At 41.3% G+C, this 19,408-nt stretch overlaps 1 protein-coding gene across 2 annotated transcripts in view; it reads right to left on the bottom strand.

The window, feature by feature from the left end:
• Positions 1 to 10,168: 10,168 nt before the first annotated feature.
• The window catches only part of LOC135542116 (cadherin-4-like), a 250,989-nt gene continuing 241,749 nt past the window's right edge, over positions 10,169 to 19,408 (bottom strand). For both annotated transcript variants that reach the window (XM_064968776.1, XM_064968778.1), the window contains 4 exons: positions 11,202 to 11,435; positions 10,939 to 11,078; positions 10,569 to 10,733; positions 10,169 to 10,390 (listed from right to left, as the gene is read on the bottom strand). In XM_064968776.1, coding sequence (XP_064824848.1) covers positions 10,184 to 10,390; positions 10,569 to 10,733; positions 10,939 to 11,078; positions 11,202 to 11,435 — 746 coding nt within the window. In that variant the 3' untranslated portion in view covers positions 10,169 to 10,183. The remainder of the gene's footprint in view (positions 10,391 to 10,568; positions 10,734 to 10,938; positions 11,079 to 11,201; positions 11,436 to 19,408) is intronic.

The following is a 19,408-nucleotide window of genomic DNA, read 5'->3' on the forward strand; positions in this document are numbered from 1 at the left end:
TTTGTTACATTTTAATTGATGTCATACTGCTGTTCTCCGGCATGGAAATTCAGACCTGAGTTATGCGTTCCTAAATGGAACGTTATCTTATCTCTCTACCCGTATTCTGACCTTGAATTTAAGCATGGTGAAATTGCCAGTGCCAGCAAGTTATGCCTCTGAGATGGAGATCAATGAAATGAAGGTGTGGCAGAGGGTGTGTCTATTCTAACCTTGATTTATTTACCTAATAATTCCACCACCTTTACGCCAGAGGAACCTCTTGGTTCCAGGTGGAAAAAGCATCTACATCATTTTTTCTCTCCAATAGAAATAACAGCATTCTCCATGACCTGTCATTTGTAAATGGATAAGAGCTATTGATAAGAGCTAGATAAATGAGTAATCTGTTTGGAAAAGGGGGTTGTAATTTATTTTTCCTTCTGATCCCTGGTGACGAATGTGAAACTGGTCATATGGAAGTCAACAGAAAATCATATCAACATGTATTGCGGCCCATTTTCAACCTCGAAGTAGGCTATAAATAGTTGTGCCTTTATTTATAATTTTTATTGTATGCCCTCATCATTTGCGGGGGTACAATTTGGAGACCCATAATATAGGCATCTTCTGTAGGACGTTTTAATTATATGGTCAGGCTTTTCTCAGTTTTATTTGACAATTTGTATCATGTTAAATATTAGCCACCATCGGGAGCCACGGTCAGTAATACCCACATATATTCATAACTGTCAATTAAGTGTTAGTTTCCTTAATGGTTTACGTTTCGTTCTTCTGTCACACACATGTAGTTGTTCCTGAGGGTTGCTAGCATTAGTGGATCATATAAGGCTAATGTTAATTTGGGACATGTAGCCTATTTGAATCATTATGGAATTCAGACCACACGTAGCCAGTTTCACGACGATGGGACCGTTGGCATACAGTTCCATGATTAGTGAGAATTAGGGAACATTTGTAGGACTATTTCACACATACTTCACCTTCCAATGTTTCATGGACTGAACTTGTATATTGTTTATATACCACTGTATTTTTGATTAGTCAATATATTCAGTGCGTAAACGCCCTTCAACCCTGTTTTTTATGATTCATACTTTCCTAACCCTACAATCTACCAGTTGGTGCTGAAACAGAGATGAATATGCATATACTTAGATGGCTTTTTCTTATTGAGCCCTATATTCTAAACCTGTTTTCTCTATGTATTCAAGTATGTCGACAAAATTCGAATGAAAGGTACATCGTATTTAAAGGGATGGCTTAAGATAAATGTACTGAAAACCCCAGTGAATGAAAACTCCATGAGAAAATCTGTTGGCTATCAAGTGGTTAAGGTTTTCAGCGGTTTACTTACTTTTATTCAGTGTGCAGTTGAAGTCGAAGGTTTACATACACCTCAGCCAAATACATTTAAACTCAGTTTTTCACAATTCCTGACATTTAATCCAAGTAAAAAGTCCCGGTTTTAGGGTAGTTAGGATCACCACTTTATTTTAAGAATGTGAAATGTCAGAATAATAGTAGAGAGAATGATTTAATTCAGCTTTTATTTCTGTCATCACATTCCCAGTGGGTCCGAAGTTTACATACACTCAATTAGTATTTGGTAGCATTGCCTTTAAATCGTTGGGTCAAACGTTTCCTTCCACAAGGATGGTGTTCTTCGGCTTGCAAGCTTCCCCCTTTTTCCTCCAAACATAATGGTCATTATGGCCAAACAGTTCTATTTTTGTTTCATCAGACCAGATGACATTTCTCCAAAAAGTACAATCTTTGTCCCCATGTGCAGTTGCAAACCGTAGTCTGGCTTTTTTATGGCAGTTTTGGAGCAGTGGCTTCTTCCTTGCTGAGCGGCCTTTCAGGTTATATCAGTATATGACTTGTTTTACTGTGGATATAGATACTTTTGTACCTGTTTCCTCCAGCATCTTCACAAGGTCCTTTGCTGTTGTTCTGGGATTGATTTGCACTTTTCGTATCAAAATACGTTCATCTCTAGGAGAAAGAACGCATCTCCTTCCTGAGCGGTATGGCGGCTGCGTGGTCCCATGGTGTTAATACTTGCGTACTATTGTTTGTACAGATGAACGTGGTACCTTCAGGCGTTTGGAAATTGCTCCCAAGGATGAACCAGACTTGTGGAGGTCTACAATTTTTTCCTGAGGACTTGGCTGATTTAGTTTGATTTTCCCATGATGTCAAGAGGCACTGAGTTTGAAGGTAGGCCTTGAAATACATCCACAGGTACACCTCCAATTGACTGAAATTATGTCAATTAGCCTATGAGTAACGCCATGATATAATTTTCTGGAATTCTCCAAGCTGTTTAAAGGCACAGTAAAACTTAGTGTATGTAAACTTCTGACCCACTGGAATTGTGATACAGTGAATTATAGGTCAAATAATCTGTAAACAATTGTTGGAAAAATGACTTGTGTCATGCACAAAGTAGATGTCCTAACTGACTTGCCAAAACTATAGTTTGTTAACAAGAAATTTGTGGAGTGGTTGAAAAACGAGTTTTAATGCCTCCAACCTAAGTGTATGTAACTATCTGACTTCATGATGGTTAAAGGTTAACCATGGTGCAAATCAAGAGGAGGCTCAGTCCTAGAGGACCAGAGGTCAGGGGGTTGTTAAGAGGAGTCTTTACCGTTTGAAGTAACAAGTCAGAGATCATCTAGCAGCTGGCCTTGATCTCCATGAAGAGGAAAAACACCTAGGGCTCTATTCAATCTGTATCGCCTGACCGTTACAGACTTTGCTATAGAAATGTGAAGGTCATTTCTGATTGAGCCGACATATACAGCGTTTACCGTGAATGCAGCCTCCGCCAACGCTAAACATTGCCTTTAAATTTCAATTAGCGCTGAACTTCCGCGATACATATTGAATAGAGCCCGTGTTCTTTATTTACGCTAACTTATTGGGGTCTTTTCTCGTTCATGTCTTTTACTGTTCCAGAGTGGGTTAATGAGTATTGGGGTCGAGTGAAGCGGTCTGCTCTGCCCTGGAAATGAGCCCAGTGTTTATGACTGCCGCCAGAATGGGTTCATAACTGTGGCTGAACCTGTGAAGTATTGAATCTGGGGTTAATAGCCTGTTGGCCTTTTTAATGGGCCTCATTCAGACCATCCCACTGCTGCAGGCCATACACACACACACACACACACACACACACACACACACACACATCAGTGTCATTAATGGGCCTCATTCAGACCATCCCACTGCTGCAGGCCATACACACACACACACACACACACACACACACACACACACACACACACACACACACACACACACACACACACACATCAGTGTCATTAATGGGCCTCATTCAGACCATCCCACTGCTGCAGGCCATACACACACACACACACACACACACACACACACACACACACACACACACACACACACACACACACACACACACACACACACACACATCAGTGTCATTAATGGGCCTCATTCAGACCATCCCACTGCTGCAGGCCATACACACACACACACACACACACACACACACACACACACACACACACACACACACACAATCACACACTCACACACATCAGTGTCATTAATGGGCCTCATTCAGACCATCCCACTGCTGCAGGCCATACACACACAAACACTCACACACTCACACACATCAGTGTCATTAATGGGCCTCATTCAGACCATCCCACTGCTGCAGGCCATACACACACACAATCACACACACACACACACATCAGTGTCATTAATGGGCCTCATTCAGACCATCCCACTGCTGCAGGCCATACACACACACACACACACACACACACACACACACACACACACACACACACACACACACACACACACACACACACACACACACACACACACACACACACACACACACACACACACTCACATCAGTGTCATGCTGCTGAGAGTCCCTTAGGCAGTGTCTCTCAGGCTCATCACCTGGGGGCCGATTCAGACTTAGGAAAAGTACACCTTTCCTGCGCACTTCTCAGTAGTTTGGTATTCAGACTAACCTACTGCAAGCGCGTAATGTGTTCTACAGGTGTGGCTACCTTTCGCGCGCTGAATAAAAGGAACAGCCGAAATCCCTTCTACTTGATAGCCAACGGATTTTCTCATTGAGTTTTCATTTCAGTCAATAGGGTTTTCAGTACATTTATCTTAAGCCATCCCTTTAAATAAGATGTACCTTTTTATTCGACAGACACCACAATGCGTCGAGGAAACGGGTTCAGCAGGTACATAGTTAGGTTTGGCATTACTCTTCATCATGTTACTGTGATATCTTTACACATACACAGCTAGTACACATGGTGGCTGATGATTTATTTATACTAATCACTCTGCTTCCAATTGATTGTCCATGTGAAGCCCTGGTCTGCATGCCTGTACTGATGCTGGACGAATGGAAATGGGATTGAATGGAAATAGCAGACAGAGCAGACATACTCTACCCCCAGTCTGCATTAGCCATGGATGAAGGCTTCTAAACCCTTCAAAGTGGGCTTGCTCACAATCACCACACTCTGACAGGACCAGATAAGGCACTAACACCACATTGGGAAGGGTAGATGCTGCAAGTCAGTTATTCAACAAGGGGTTTTAGTGCAACACAGTGGTACTTTGCAGAGATAGACCTACTAACAGATACACAAGCACATTCTGGTGGAAAGTTTGCAAAGTCTATGGTAGTTTGGTATGTGATGGGTAAACTAATATCTGAAAGATGTTATTTACATAAATACAGAGTTTGACAGGTTGAGACCCATCTGGTCTCTGCTCCATCTCTCTCCCCACCGCTGCAAACCTTTCAGATGAGCAGCCAGAGGTAGACTGGGATGCGGACAGAGCTAGACTGGACTTACTCTCTACTCTGAGGATTCACATCAGATTCTCCTGCTTTGGGGCCCAGTTCAATCAGATCCGCTTTTGCCATAATCTGTATAGCGGTCGTTTTGGCGATGTCAGAGGTGGAACTGCATTAGAGTTGTCAAATCCACAAGCTGCCCTGTGCAGTAGGCTATTGCGGACACTGCCATTGGATGCAGCGAGTCGCATTAGTAACAATCCCATACAGCCTCTACACCTCGATAACTGATATAAATCTTTATTGCTTCGTTTAATGATTTTAAACTTGACTGTCATTATTTCGATAGGCTATACAGCCTACACTTTCTCGTTCCGAACTTCTAACAGGAGTGGGAGGGGTGTAGCTTCGTGATAAACACATGAGCAGCCGCTCACCGATTTGACAGCTCTTAATGCAGTTACACCGCCGACACCGCCAAAACACCAGCTATGCGGGTGTCTGCTATTGTCGGTTAACGCTTAATCTGATTGAATCGCGGCCTTGATCTCATTCACGACCTGATCTTAAAATAGCAGGAGTGCGCCACTGTGTCAGCACAACAAACCCGGTATACAAGGGACCGGAGCAGCCCCATCAGCACTAAATTGTAAACAGTCAGTTACCAGGGCACCACCAACACCCAGCGGTCCAGGTCTTTCTCAGATTGGATTTTTCCCTCTGCTGGCCCAAGAGACGAGGCCTTTATGGGGAGGAAATTAAAGAGCTGGGCTGAGCACATTTGAAAAGGAAAACTTTATTTACAACACATAAGGGGCTGGCCGATGGCCAACTGCTAAACTATTGCTCAGTAGCCTATACACAATTGATCAATAAGCCACATCAAGTTTGCTTTACTCTCTCTTTAACACTTTAAACCTTATCAGTCATAGGGACTCCCAACAAAAAAAATCTGATTTCTTTCACTACATTAATTTATCTGCATGTCTAGCCCTTATATTTAGCCTCACAATTAAGTGTTTTAACCATTTTATTTTCCGGACAACTCGGGCTAAAAGTAGAACACAAAACAATTTAACATTAACAGTGGTATTCATGAGTTTTATTGACAAATGTGACCGACTGCCTTGATTTGGTCTCATGTAGCAAAATTTGAAATTGTGTTTTTTTTTACATTGGATAAAAGCAGACACACAGAGCTACAAAATGGTATATCATACACTACATTTGAGGAACAATGGGAAAGTAATTCTGCTTTGAAAGTTGACAAACTTGTAACCTCACATTCGAGAAAATGGGTTTTGAATTTTTGGTACACCTACTGGAGAGCTTTTTGCCCACACCCATTCAGCATCGTTCACACCCTCTTAAGCTTCAGCCCCCACCCAAACTCTGACCATTTTACTCGCCCTAGCGTTGGTGACTAACTGTGCTGCTGGCAGCAATTTCACTACGCTTTTTTGACGGCGTTCGCTGACACCGGCCATATTCAACGGGTGTTGAGCATTCGTAAATTCATCAGTTATTCTGCACTCTGGCACACTCAGATGAGAGTGCTCTGAAATCGGAGTAGATGGCCAGACTGAATTTACGAACAAACCTGAAATGGTTACTTGCATAGTGGAGTCTTTTGTTAGGACATGTAGCTAGCTAGCTAGCTAGGTAAACAATTTACCATCATCCCAACTCATGATGTTACTACCCTGCATGAATCTGCAGGTAGCTAACCAACCAGGTTCAATGTTAGCTAGCTAACATTAGACTAAAACTAGCAAAGCAAATGGCTCTGCGATACGAATAATAAGATCATACATGTAACGTTAGCTAGCGAGCCAGCCAGCTAATGTTAGCTAGCTACCAGTACACTTTAACTTGAAATGAAACCACTTTCTGTCAAAATTATAAACGTGTAATATCTGAAAATGTAGCTAGCTAGACTATCTTACACAAATACATCAAGGGTGGACGCATCTCCCTGTCACGGATGCCATGGTTGCCCTTAGTTTGAAGATGTAATCCAGAGACGGGTGTTTTCTCCATCTCTTTAGCTATGATACTCAAATTCCACAGATTTCAAAACTCGGTCCTCCAGAAAGTGGAGAGCAACACTTATCCAGTTTTACTACGCGATACATTTTTATAAAAAGCTGTGTTAAACAGGAGTTCCTACACATACTGACCAGCTCAAATAGACAGAAGTATGCTATATGGCAGACCAATCCAAACTCATCTCTCGGCATGTCCACTCCACTCATTATCTCAGCCAATCATGGCTAGGGGGAAGGTTGCTGACTTTTCTGTGGCTAAAACAACTAGGTTCGTAATTTAACAATTGTATTAGTATTTACATATGCCATACTAGTTTGTTATTAAGGCACATGAAAGGTCACATGCATTTTTATAAAAAAACGGCTCTCCTGTGAAGTAGTGACCTGCGACATACACCTATTTTCTTGAAACGAGTCACAAATGTCGAGCAAAAACCAAATAGAAACTGAATTTATAAGAATGCTGTAAGTACAGAAATGGTTTGCTCAGTAGAAAATGAATATCCAACTTCTGAGTGACAACTGTGTGGTGTTTGTGACAGAAACTACGTCAGCATTGTAGACACTATGTCCTGGGATTTCCTATGATATTCTATGTAGAAGAAACCTTACTTTCTAATGACTTGTTTGACTTGTGAACGTCCTCGAACAAAACATTGAGCAAACATGCGCATTTGTGAGAGTCTCCGCTATTCATAGTGGGCTCATAATAGTATGTCGCTCAAACCGTATGAATTTTACAGGCATTTTTGTGAGAAGAACCGTTTTCGGGATCCGCGCTTATCTCACAATCCGCTCTAGCTCACCCCCTGTTAATCACATATACTAATGGTTGGTATCAGCTGAAGCAGAAGAACACAAATAGACAAAACCAATACAAACAAAAAGAAGTCTGTAGCTCAAACACACACTGTTTAAGGGGTTGGAAGCACTAAATCACGCCGGTGTGATTGTGGGACTCAAAGTGTGCAGGACAGGGCCACAGGAACTGTTTGCCAATATATCAAAGTAGCTTAACCCTCGAAGAAACCGAAGTAACTCTCCATTTGCATCATCATCTGAAGACAATTATTACTTTTTAATAGTTACTTGTGCAAAAGCAATGCCAATCACAGGTGATGGAATCTTCTTGTTAGTATGGTTGCTGTGCTTCACCGTATGAATGGAAGGAAATCCTTATTAAATTTCTCTCTCTCTTTCTCCAGGGTTGGGTCTGAGTGGACCTGGGTCTAAAACAGGTTAAAAAAATAATAGATATATATATAATTTCTCTCTCTGGGTGTCTCATTAAAGGCTCTCTATCTAATGAGATTAGGTCCTGGGGATTAATGGTGTGGCTAATTGATAGACACACAGCCGGAGAGGATTAAAATCCTTCCATTCCCCCGCCGCTTTTTGGGGCCTCAGTTGACTAATTGAAATCACAGGGATGGACACAAATACACGTTGTGACCCAGCTCTGCAGTGTACAGGGAGTTAGAACCGTCAGGCCTTGGCATCCAGCAAAAACACAAACAGAGAATAGTACAGTCAGTCATTCAGCGAGGGTGCAAAATAACCAATGGCCAAGTTTAAGATAAAAATAGTATCAAGAGTATATTCCAGGAGGGTGTAATCTCAGAAAGTCGGGAGTGTAGAACACTGATGGTTGAACAGGGTAGAAATAAGTAAGCTGCCACATTTTTAAAACATGTCTCATTTATTTTCTAAAGCACATATCCAGATCAATGAAGAAAATAATTCAGATACACTGAATAATAGAACAACTATCAGCAGGCATGGCTGTTTAACCCTTGAACAGTTCCAACTTCAGAGGCCGACAGGAATGCGTCAAAGACACAAGAGAAGAGGGAGGGCTGCATTTGACATATTAAAAAAAACTGAACTATAACAAAGCTTTCTTAATTCTTAAAAAATAACCAACATTTTTTTTGTGTGAAAAAGATAAACTGAAAGAAACCTACATACAGCATCTTGACCAAAATTAGAAAAGAAACACGCACACACATTGAAAATGGCCGGGCCAAAATGTCATTCAGCCCATTGAACCTCTTGGTTGTTAATACTTCAAAAAATAGGTATCTTACAGCATTTTCTTTTTTGAATGTCTTTTTACAGAGTATATTCATATATTTTCAGCTTACTATTTTTTTTACATTCTCACCACATAAGAACAAGTGCGTTGAGTAAAACATTTTGGAAAAAAATCATGCACCTTTTAATAGTTTTGTTGACCTAAAAAATGGGAATGTTCAAGGCAAAAAAATCCTTATTACGCTTCTTTTTCAGTGCCTTCTTTCCAAGCCATTTAAAGTCGTACTGTCTCATACTGTCTCACTACTCAGATCATGCCTATATAAGTTTTACAGTGTGGAAAGCAACACAAAACCGTACAGGGCAGGCAAGCGTCCAAACGTAAATGCTCCTAGACTGAGTTCACAGAGGAAAGGCAGGCATTCTCTGTTTGTTAGAAAACCCCCACATTTATAAAAACAACCACATACACTCACACACCCAATGTCAGTGTGTTGTTGTGTTGACCGGATGATGCTTGGGAAAGTCTTCGATCACCCTAGTGTGTATCAGGTCTCACTGACAGAGGGTTGCTTTAGTAGTACTTCCCCAAAATGCTCCAAAAGGTCAGAGTTCAACTGATCTTAACCTGCAGCCAGCCCTCGTTGTGAGGTTCACTTCTCTGTGTTGCTGCTGGGTACAGTAGTTCTTTCTACACCAGAGAGGAGAGGAGAGGGAGCCATATGAAGGTTGGGGGCATGGAGGTTACAAGGGAGTGTGCCGCTCGAAACCACTCCAATGGCAAACAACCCTGAGATAGCAGGAGTCCAATACAAAACACACCACAAAAGGCACTTTATAAAACGACAGTGCTTCTGTTCTAATGAAATTCAAGTTGAGAGAGAAAGTGTCTTTCTGTATACTCTGTTCAGCGTTAGGCCAAAAAGAGACGGGTTTGTCCTGTTCCTTTTTACCATCCAAGCCAAACGAGCGTCATCATTCCTTTTTCTCAGAAGTGCCTTGTGTCCCCAGATAGCTTGAAATTCAGTAGAGTAAGAAACAAAACACACTAAAAACTTGCCACTAAAAAAAGCCAGAATAGAGTAGCAGCAGAACCTGGTGAGGTCACAGGCCGTGTCCTAGAACAGTCTCTAACGTCCGTTCTGTCCTCACTGGTCTACTATGGAAATATCTAATGTGGTACTGCTTGGGCCCTGCCTGTGGTTTCGAGGAGCATCTGACCCCAACCCCAAACCCTCCCCCCGGACCCCCTCCGTACCCCACCCCTTTCTCAGTCGTCGTCTCCTCCACCGTAGAGGTCAGCCAGCTTCTTGAAGCGGGGGCCCCAGTCGTTGAGGTAGTCGTAGTCCTGGTCCCCTGAGCTTGAGGAGTTGAGGGAGCTGACAGAGCCGGCCGTGGAGCCGCTGCCCTCATAGTCAAACACCAGCAGGGAGTCATAGGGCGGGGCTGTGGGGTCGTTGTCTGCTGCCCTCAGACCCTGAGAGAGAAACACATAGAGGGTTAGTTAATACTGAGGAGAGGAAGGCAAAATACTTCTACTGTGCCTTGCTACTGTGTTTGAAAACTTTTGAAAAGATATCACTTAAGTACAGGGACGTGAAATTAACACACTTGTATGATCTTTTGAGATGAACAATGTCTAATAGTTAACATACGTCGTTGATGAAGTCTCCAATATCTCCGGGATGAGGCAGGCTAGGTCTGATGGGGTACTGGGACTCAGCGATGACAGGCCTCTCGTCCACCCTGCGCACCCCCGTTGGTTTACAGATGATGTGGTCCAGAGCCTCGGGCTGCTGCAGTTGGCTTAGGTCATAGTCCTGCAACACCAGACAAGGAAGGGGACTCAGTGTAAGTGTAAGAATGCCGGAGAAAGTGTCTGAGTCCAATCACAGTATTTTTTAAACATTACATCTTCATCATCGTCGTCATCGTTGGCTTCATCATCCTCGGTGTGGTCATCATCAGGCTATAAGTATGGCTGCGTTGTTAAACAAAGTCCTAGTGCATGTGTATATCACTGACCTGGTCCTCCTCTCCTCCTCCCTCCTCATCGTATTTCAGGATGTTGTCTCTGACGTCGTCCTCTGGGTCAATCAACAGGGGCTTGGCCTGACGCTCCTTCTCCCTCCGCTTCATCCACATCACAAACACCAGTACCATTGCTGCAACACACACAGCACATCAGCAGGGTAGACAGAGGAGGGCTGGGAGTAGTATGTTGACACAGTCAATGACACCTACAGCACAGGTGTGTGTGTGTGTGTATAAGTGTGTATTATACTCACTAAGCAGTATGATGATACAGATGAGTATGGCTATGATCGCTCCGGTCCCCAGTCCAGCGGCAGCTACAGCTCCGGTGGTAGTACAGTCTCCGTTGTCATCACACGGACACACCTTGACCTTTATCATAGACCTGTTAGAGAGGGGCGGGTTCCCAGAGTCCGACACTATGATGGGAACATCATACACCCCTGCATCCAGGTAGGGAATCCTCAGTCTTAGCTGGGCATAGTCACCTGCACATAATCACACAGACACAATGTCCCGTCACTGCGTGAAGCTCCCAGTATCCGATAGCAATGGTGTAAAATATAAACAGTTGACCATTCTGGGGTTTTACTGTAGTCATCTATGTGAGCAGTACTGCAGAGATACAATACATGCAAATGCATACTGAATAATACACAGGCAGTTACTGTAGCTCAATACACACACAGCTACAGCACAGGATATCTCATTCAACCTAAATCAAGAGTATCAGTTTAAAAAAATATATATGTTTTTCCACAGCACCTCACAACACAAACACAAAACGCACACTATACAACACATTCCCCGAGGTGATCAACATATGGTTTCCAAATTTCGTCAAACACATCTGGTTTTTATTTCGCTTTATAATATACAAAATCCAACAGTATGTAGCCAGATAGTTCAGTCCTCCAGTTTCTTATTGAGGGTGAATATGAGGCTTACTATTTCATGGCTATACATTTTCTTTGCAGCAATTAGACCTAGATTACAAAACCTTCTCTGATATTGATCACCAATATTTACATTTCCAAACAGACAGAAATGGATGTAAATTCCTAGACACAATGAAATGACAGCACATACATGATCCCACAATGGTGTCCAATAAAACAGTTCCTCTGAGCTTTCTGCATCTCCAACCAAAATGTGAAATTACATTACAGTCCTATGAATTATCTTAAATAATCATAAGGTATTTCATTTTTTGTTACAACACTCCTCCATGCACCAGGATAGTCTGCTGTCCATTGTTTAAGTGAATGCAGATGTGTAGCACAGTAATACATGTTCATATGAGGTAGTCCAAGACCCCCAGGCCATTTCATTTATTAAAAAGGTTGGATGAAATTGAAACTGTCAGGGCATGGAATAAATACATCAATCTTGGTAATATATACATTTTTTATTGTGTTGACTCTACCTACATGTAACATAGATATTGGGAGAGATCTCCATCTCTGAACATTGAATTCAATCTTATCTATTAAAGGAAAGTAATTGATTTTATATGCCTCCTCCAGATTGCATGGCATCAGTACACCCAGGTATTTCATATGTTTCTTTATCTATTTCCACTTAAATGTACTTTCTAAGCTTGAGAAGTATAATTAGAAATGGGGATTATTTCAGTTTTCTCCCAATTGACTTTAAATAGAGCACCATATGTGTCCAACAGTCGTAAAAGAAAAGACAGATAAATAAAGTCAAATATAATCCGTATACAATGACATTACATGTTGATCTCCACCAATCTCTATGCCCCAGATTGAGCCATGAGTTCTAATTACTGATGCTAGGGATTATGTGACAAAAGAAAATAAATAACTAGACAAAGGGCATCCCTGTCTTGTCCCTCTTGATAACGGAAATGATGCATAGATCTGTCAATTTGTTCATATAGATGCTTTGGGGGATTTGTACACTAGCTCAATCCAGGAAATAAATAACAGATCAAAATCAAACTTCTTTTAAAGACAGTCACTAAATATGCCCATTCCACCCTATCGAATGCTTTTTCAGCATCTATTGATACTGCCACTTTTGGAGTGTTCAAGTTCTTGGTATGATGAATTATTGGAGGTTGTCTGAAGAAATCCTGTTCCTGTTTCTATGCGAAAAGCCAATACTTTAGCAATGATTTTGTGATCCACATTCATGAGTGATAATAGGCAGACAGATCCGCATGACAATGGATCCTTATCTTTCTGTTTAAATAGGGTGATTGTAGCCAAACAGAGACTGGGGAAGTATGTTTTTCTCTAGACCTGCTGTGAGCATAAGTAATATAGGCTTCAGCCATTTGGAACGGAAGTGTCGATATATTCCACTGGGAATTCATCATTAGATTTCCTATTTTTTAGATTATTGATGGACTCCAACAATTCACCTGGGGTAATGTTTCTATCCATATTCATTTTCTCTGATACACTTATAATTGGTAAAATTGGCTTATGAAGGAAATTGTCTATATCCTAAAAATAACTTTTGTTTTAGGATTGATACAGTTTGTGATCAAATGTTTTAAAGACTGAGTAGATTTCAGAAGGATCCATTGTTATGCTACCTGGGGTTTGAATGCTATGGATGAAGCCTATTCCCCCTCAGGAAACTAAAAAGATTTGGCATGGATCCTGAGATCCTCAAAAGGTTTTACAGCTGCATCATCGAGAGCATCCTGACTGGTTGCATCACTGCCTGGTACGGCAATTGCTCGGCCTCTGACCGCAAGGCACTACAGAGGGTAGTGCGTACGGGCCAGTACATCACTGGGGCTAAGCTACCTGCCATCCAGGACCTCTACACCAGGCAGTGTCAGAGGAAGGCCCTAAAAATTGTCAAAGACCCCAGCCACCTCAGTCATAGACTGTTCTCTCTACTACCACATGGCAAGCGGTACCGGAGTGCCAAGTCTTGGACAAAAAGGCTTCTCAACAGTTTTTACCCCCAAGCTATAAGACTCCTGAACAGGTAATCAAATGGCTACCCGGACTATTTGCATTGTGTGCCTCCTCCCCAACCCCTCTTTTTACGCTGCTGCTACTCTCTGTTTATCATATATGCATAGTCACTTTAACTATACGTTCATGTACATATTACCTCAATTGGGCCGACCAACCAATGCTCCCGCATATTGGCTAACTGGGCTATCTGCATTGTGTCCCACCCCCCGCCTCCCACCACCCGCCAACCCCTCTTTTACACTACTGCTACTCTCTGTTCATCATATATGCATAGTCACTTTAACCATATATACATGTACATACTACCTCAATCAGCCTGACTAACCGGTGTCTGTATGTAGCCTCGCTACTGTATATAGTCTGTCTTCTTGCTGTTGTTTTATTTCTTTACCTACCTATTGTTCACCTAATACCTTTTTTTGCACTATTGGTTAGAGCCTGTAAGTATGCATTTCACTGTAAGGTCTACCAACACCTGTTGTATTCGGCGCACATGACAAATAAACTTTGATTTGATACGGTATGTTTCCCTTCCTCTTTCTTAATTTACCAATCAAGTATTTTCCCTGCACTTTCACCTTGCTCAATATATTGTTGCTTAGATTTCATGGCAGCAATCTCTGCAGATCGGGTGTTTATTGTGTTACATTCGAGCTTCAAAGTGTTCAACTGTTGAAGGGTGTTCAAATTTTGTGTTAAAATGTTTGTTCTCGTATTTCTAAATCTTTATGGGTATTCTTTTTATGTTGTCAAGAGTAAGACATGATTAAACCTCTCGTATATGCTCTCGTATAAGAGCTTCCCAGACCACAGTTGGGCATACTTCATTATTGAAATATATTTCCAAAAACATGTATATCTGTGTGTTGAGCTATGAGGTAAACTTCTTATCTTCCAAGTAACATTGCGTTGAATGTTGCCATGTTTTTGCTACCTTACCGTGAAATGCTTTCTTACAAGCCCTTAACCAACAATGCAGTTTTAAGAAAATAAGTGTTAAACTGAAGTAAAAAAAAGAAACACAATAAAAGAACATTAACGAGACTATACACAGGGGGTACCGGTACAGAGTCAATGTGTGGGTGTACAAGTCAGTTGAGGTACTTGAGGTAATATGTTCATGTAGATATTGCATTGATAATAAACAGCGAGTAGCGGCAGTGTAAAAAAACAAGAGGGGTCAATGCAAATAGTTTGAGTAGCCATTTGATTATTTGTTCAGCCGTCTTATGGCTTGAGGGTAGAAGCTGTTAAGGAGCCTTTTGGACCTAGACTTGTTGCTCTGGTACAGCTTGCCGTGTGACAAGTCTAGGCTGGAGTCTTTGACAATTGACAATACAGTGGCGTGTATTCATGGATGCCAAGGTAAGCCATGTTTACCCAAAAATATTGATCAAGAAAGAAAGAAAAAGTGTATCTTTCTTATCTCTGTGTTTCATAATTTTCCCTAAATTTGCAAGGGGCTAATTGTATCTCATCAGAGAAAGCATCTGAGCGAGCAAAATAGCACCCCTCTTTCTTTGTATGTGTAGCCCATCTATAAATGATTGCCAATCCACATTGAGCTACACTGAGTGTGCTCAACTGTGAATGGTCCTGGTGGTCAAAAAAAATGTAAAGGAAAGCCAGTTTGGATTTGGCTTCATACCAATCACATCACATCAAAAGTTAAACATCTCGTTGTGTTGTTGTCCTCCGGTGGTTAGCTAGCTAGCTAAAATTGTTCCTTTCCCATTTTAGCCATGGATGGAAATAGGGATTTGGACTTGCGGTTTAACTGCATTCTCCGTACTGGCCAATGATTATGACGGTGATTCTGATCTAATCATGAATTAATTCATTGTGTCCCTGGCCTGAAGTTCAATATGTAGTAGGCTAATGTTATTAACTGGCTCGTCGTTGCCCATGAAAGGAAGTTAGACTAGTGAGCAAGCATTTTAGCCAGGTAGCCTAGGATAACTAAAACTAAAAGTGTGTACTGTATGTCAGTCATAGACTGTTTTGGCAACATGAAAGAGGATGGCATTGGCATTTCTCAACAAGTAGGGTGAGTCAACATGTTTTTTTCTACTTAGCACAGAAATCAGTACCAGTTACAGCCAAATCATATTTCGCTTAATTAAGTTGATTGGAATAAATCGTTTAAAAAATATATATTTTAGTGCACACTGTATTAGACTAAGCATAGGTGATTTAATGATGTTGAAATGTTGAAGTTGAAATGGTGCTGGAATATTGGAGCCAGCTCCTCTTTTCTTTGCGACTTGCTGTAACTCTGTGGTTCTAAATCAATAGTTGTTTAGTAGTCCGAAAATGTCAGAAACATAAACTTGATTGACCAGCAACTGTTTGTTATTTGCAATATGCTTTGTGGACTCCACTGGACAGATGTTGCTCTCCTGTTTTGTGATGGAACAAAAGGTGTGGTTGAATTTATGATGCCACTGTGTCTTTTTATTGTCTCAGCCTTAGGCCTATATCAAGGTGGCAAGGCAAATTAACAGGTTATAGGTTAAACAATGCACTTTCTTTTCTGGCTTGATTTCCCCACACATGCTACTGTATTTATATAGTCTTGGCCAGATAAAACATTTTGGGACCATTATTTAACTAGGCAATTCAGTTAAGAACAAATTATTATTTACAATGACGGCCTACACCGGCCAAACCCGGTCCAATTGCGCACCGCTCTATGGGACTCCCAATCACGGCCAGATGTGATACAGCCTGGATTCGAACCAGTGACTGTAGTAATGCCTCGTGCACTGAGATGTAGTGCCTTAGACCACTGCACCTCTCGGGAGAGCTCTTGTCAACCACAAATGCCCTATTTTAAGTAAGTAAGGTGTGTTACGAAGGACAATATTTATCTACTGAAACAAAATATAAACGCAATATATGTGTTTATATCATGTTTCATGAGCTGAAATAAAATATCCCAAAAATGTTCTATACACAAATGTTCTATCTCTCAAACTTTGCTCAGAAATGTATTCACATTCCTGTTAGTGAGCATTTCTCCTTTGCCAAGATAATCCATCCAACTGACAGGTGTGGCATATAAAGAAGCTGGTTTAACAGCATGATCATTACACAGGTGCACCTTGTGCTGGGAACAATAAAAGGTTGTTCTCCACCATAAGCAGCCTCCAACATTATTTTAGAGAATTTGGCAGTACGTCCAATCGGCCTCACAACAGCAGCACGCCCCTACTTTTTTTTAAAGGTGTCTGTGACCAACAGATACATATCTGTAGTCCCAGTCATGTGAAATCCATAGATTAAGGCCTAATGAATTTATTTAAATTGACTGAATTCCTTATATGAACTAACTCAGTAAAATTGTTGCATATTATGTTTATATTTTTGCTCAGTGTTTAAAAATGTCCATTGCCCAACTAGTACTAAATTAAACATTGTTTTGATAAATATATTATATATATATTTAATATATATTAATATAATATTAAAAACGGGCAAAGTTTTTATAACACCTGCTCATTCAGGGTTTTTCTTTAATTGAACTATTTTCTACATTGTAGATTAATAGTGAAGACATCAAAACTATGAAATAAAACACTTGGAATCATTTAGTAAACAAAAAAGTGTTAAACAAATCAAAATATAATTGGGAATCTTCAAATAGCCACCCGTTGCCTTGATGACAGCTTTGCTCATTCTCTCTACCAGCTGGCATTCTCTCTACCAGCTTCACATGGAATGCTTTTCCAACAGTCTTGAAGCAGTTCCCACATATGCTGAGCACTTGTTGGCTGCTTTTCCTTCACTCTGCGGTCCGACTCATCTCAAACCATCTCAATTTGGTTGAGGGCGGGGGATTGTGGAGGCCAGGTCATCTGATGCAGCACTACATCACTCTCCTTGGTAAAATAGCCCTTACACAGGCTGGAGGGGTGTTGGGTCATTGTCCTGTTGAAAAACAAATGATAGTGGGACTAAGCCCAAACCAGATGGGATGGTGTATGGCAGCAGAATGCTGTGGTACACATGCTGGTTAAGTGTGCCTTGAATTCTACAAAAATCACAGACAGTGTCACTAGCAAGGCACCCCGACACCACAACACCTCCTCCTGCATGCTCCACGGTGGGAAATACAGATGTGGAGATCATCTGTTCCCCGAACCCATATCTCACAAAGACACAGGGGTTGGGACCAAAAATCTCCAATTTGGACTCCCAGACCAAAGGACAAATTTCCACCGGTCTAATGTCCATTGCTCGTGTTTCTTGGCCCAAGCAAGTCTCTTCTTCTTATTGTTGTCCTTTAGTAGTGGTTCCTGTGCAGAAATTCGACCAGGAAGGCCTAATTCATACAGTCTCCTCTGAACAGTTGATGTTCCGATGTGTGTTACTTGAACTCTGTGAAGCATTTATTTGGGCTGCAATTTCTGAGGCTGGTATCTCTAAAGAACTTATCCTCTGCAGCCGAGGTAACTCTGTTTCTTCCTTTCCTGTGGCGGTCCTCATGAGAGCCAGTTTCATCAAAGCGTTTGATGGTATTTGCGAGTGCACTTGAAGAAAGAAATTTTCCGTATTGACTGACCTTCATGTCTTAAAGTAACGATGGACTGTTGTTTCTCTTTGCTTATTTGAGCTGTTCTTGCCATAATATAGATATGGTCTTTTACCAAATAGGGCTATCTTCTGTATGCCCCCCCCCCCCCGATACCTTCTCACAACACAACTGATTGGCTCAAAAGCATTAAGAAGGAAAGAAATTCCACAAATTAACTTTAAAGAAAAGTTTATTTATTTTTATTGTTTATTGAAATTCATTCCACGTGACTACCTCATGAAGCTGGTTGAGAGAATGTCAAGAGTGTGCAAAACTGTCATCAAGGGTGGCCACTTTGAATAATCTAAAAGCTTAAATACATTTTGATTTCTTTAACACTTTTTTGGATACTACATGATTCCATATGTGTTGTTTCATAGTTTTGATGTCTTCACTATTATTACACAATTGTCACGCCCTGGTATAAATATATTGTGTTTGTCTTTATTTATTTGGTCAGGCCAGGGTGTGACATGGGTTTATTTTAGTGGGAGTATCTAGCATAGTCTATGGCTGTCTGGAGTGGTTCTCAATCAGAGGCAGGTGTTTATCGTTGTCTCTGATTGGGAACCATATTTAGGCAGCCATATTCTTTGAGTGTTTCGTGGGTGACTGTTCCTGTCTCTGTGTTTGTTGTCACCAGATAGGCTGTATAGGTTTTCACGATCCGTTTGTTGTTTTGTATTGTTCGTTCGTTCTTCGTCATTAAACATGTATCAAAGATACCATGCTGCATTTTGGTCCGCTTCTCCTTCACCAGACAAGAACCGTTACAGAATCACCCAACGGGACCAAGCGGCGTGGTAACAGGCAACAGCAACAGCAGGAGCAACAAAGACAGGAATGGACATGGGAGGACGAATTGTTCGGAGAAGGACCTTGGGACCAGCCTGGAGAATATCGCCGCCCCAAAGAAGAA

This window comes from Oncorhynchus masou, chromosome 6, assembly GCF_036934945.1.
Source record: "Oncorhynchus masou masou isolate Uvic2021 chromosome 6, UVic_Omas_1.1, whole genome shotgun sequence".
NCBI lineage: Eukaryota > Metazoa > Chordata > Actinopteri > Salmoniformes > Salmonidae > Oncorhynchus > Oncorhynchus masou.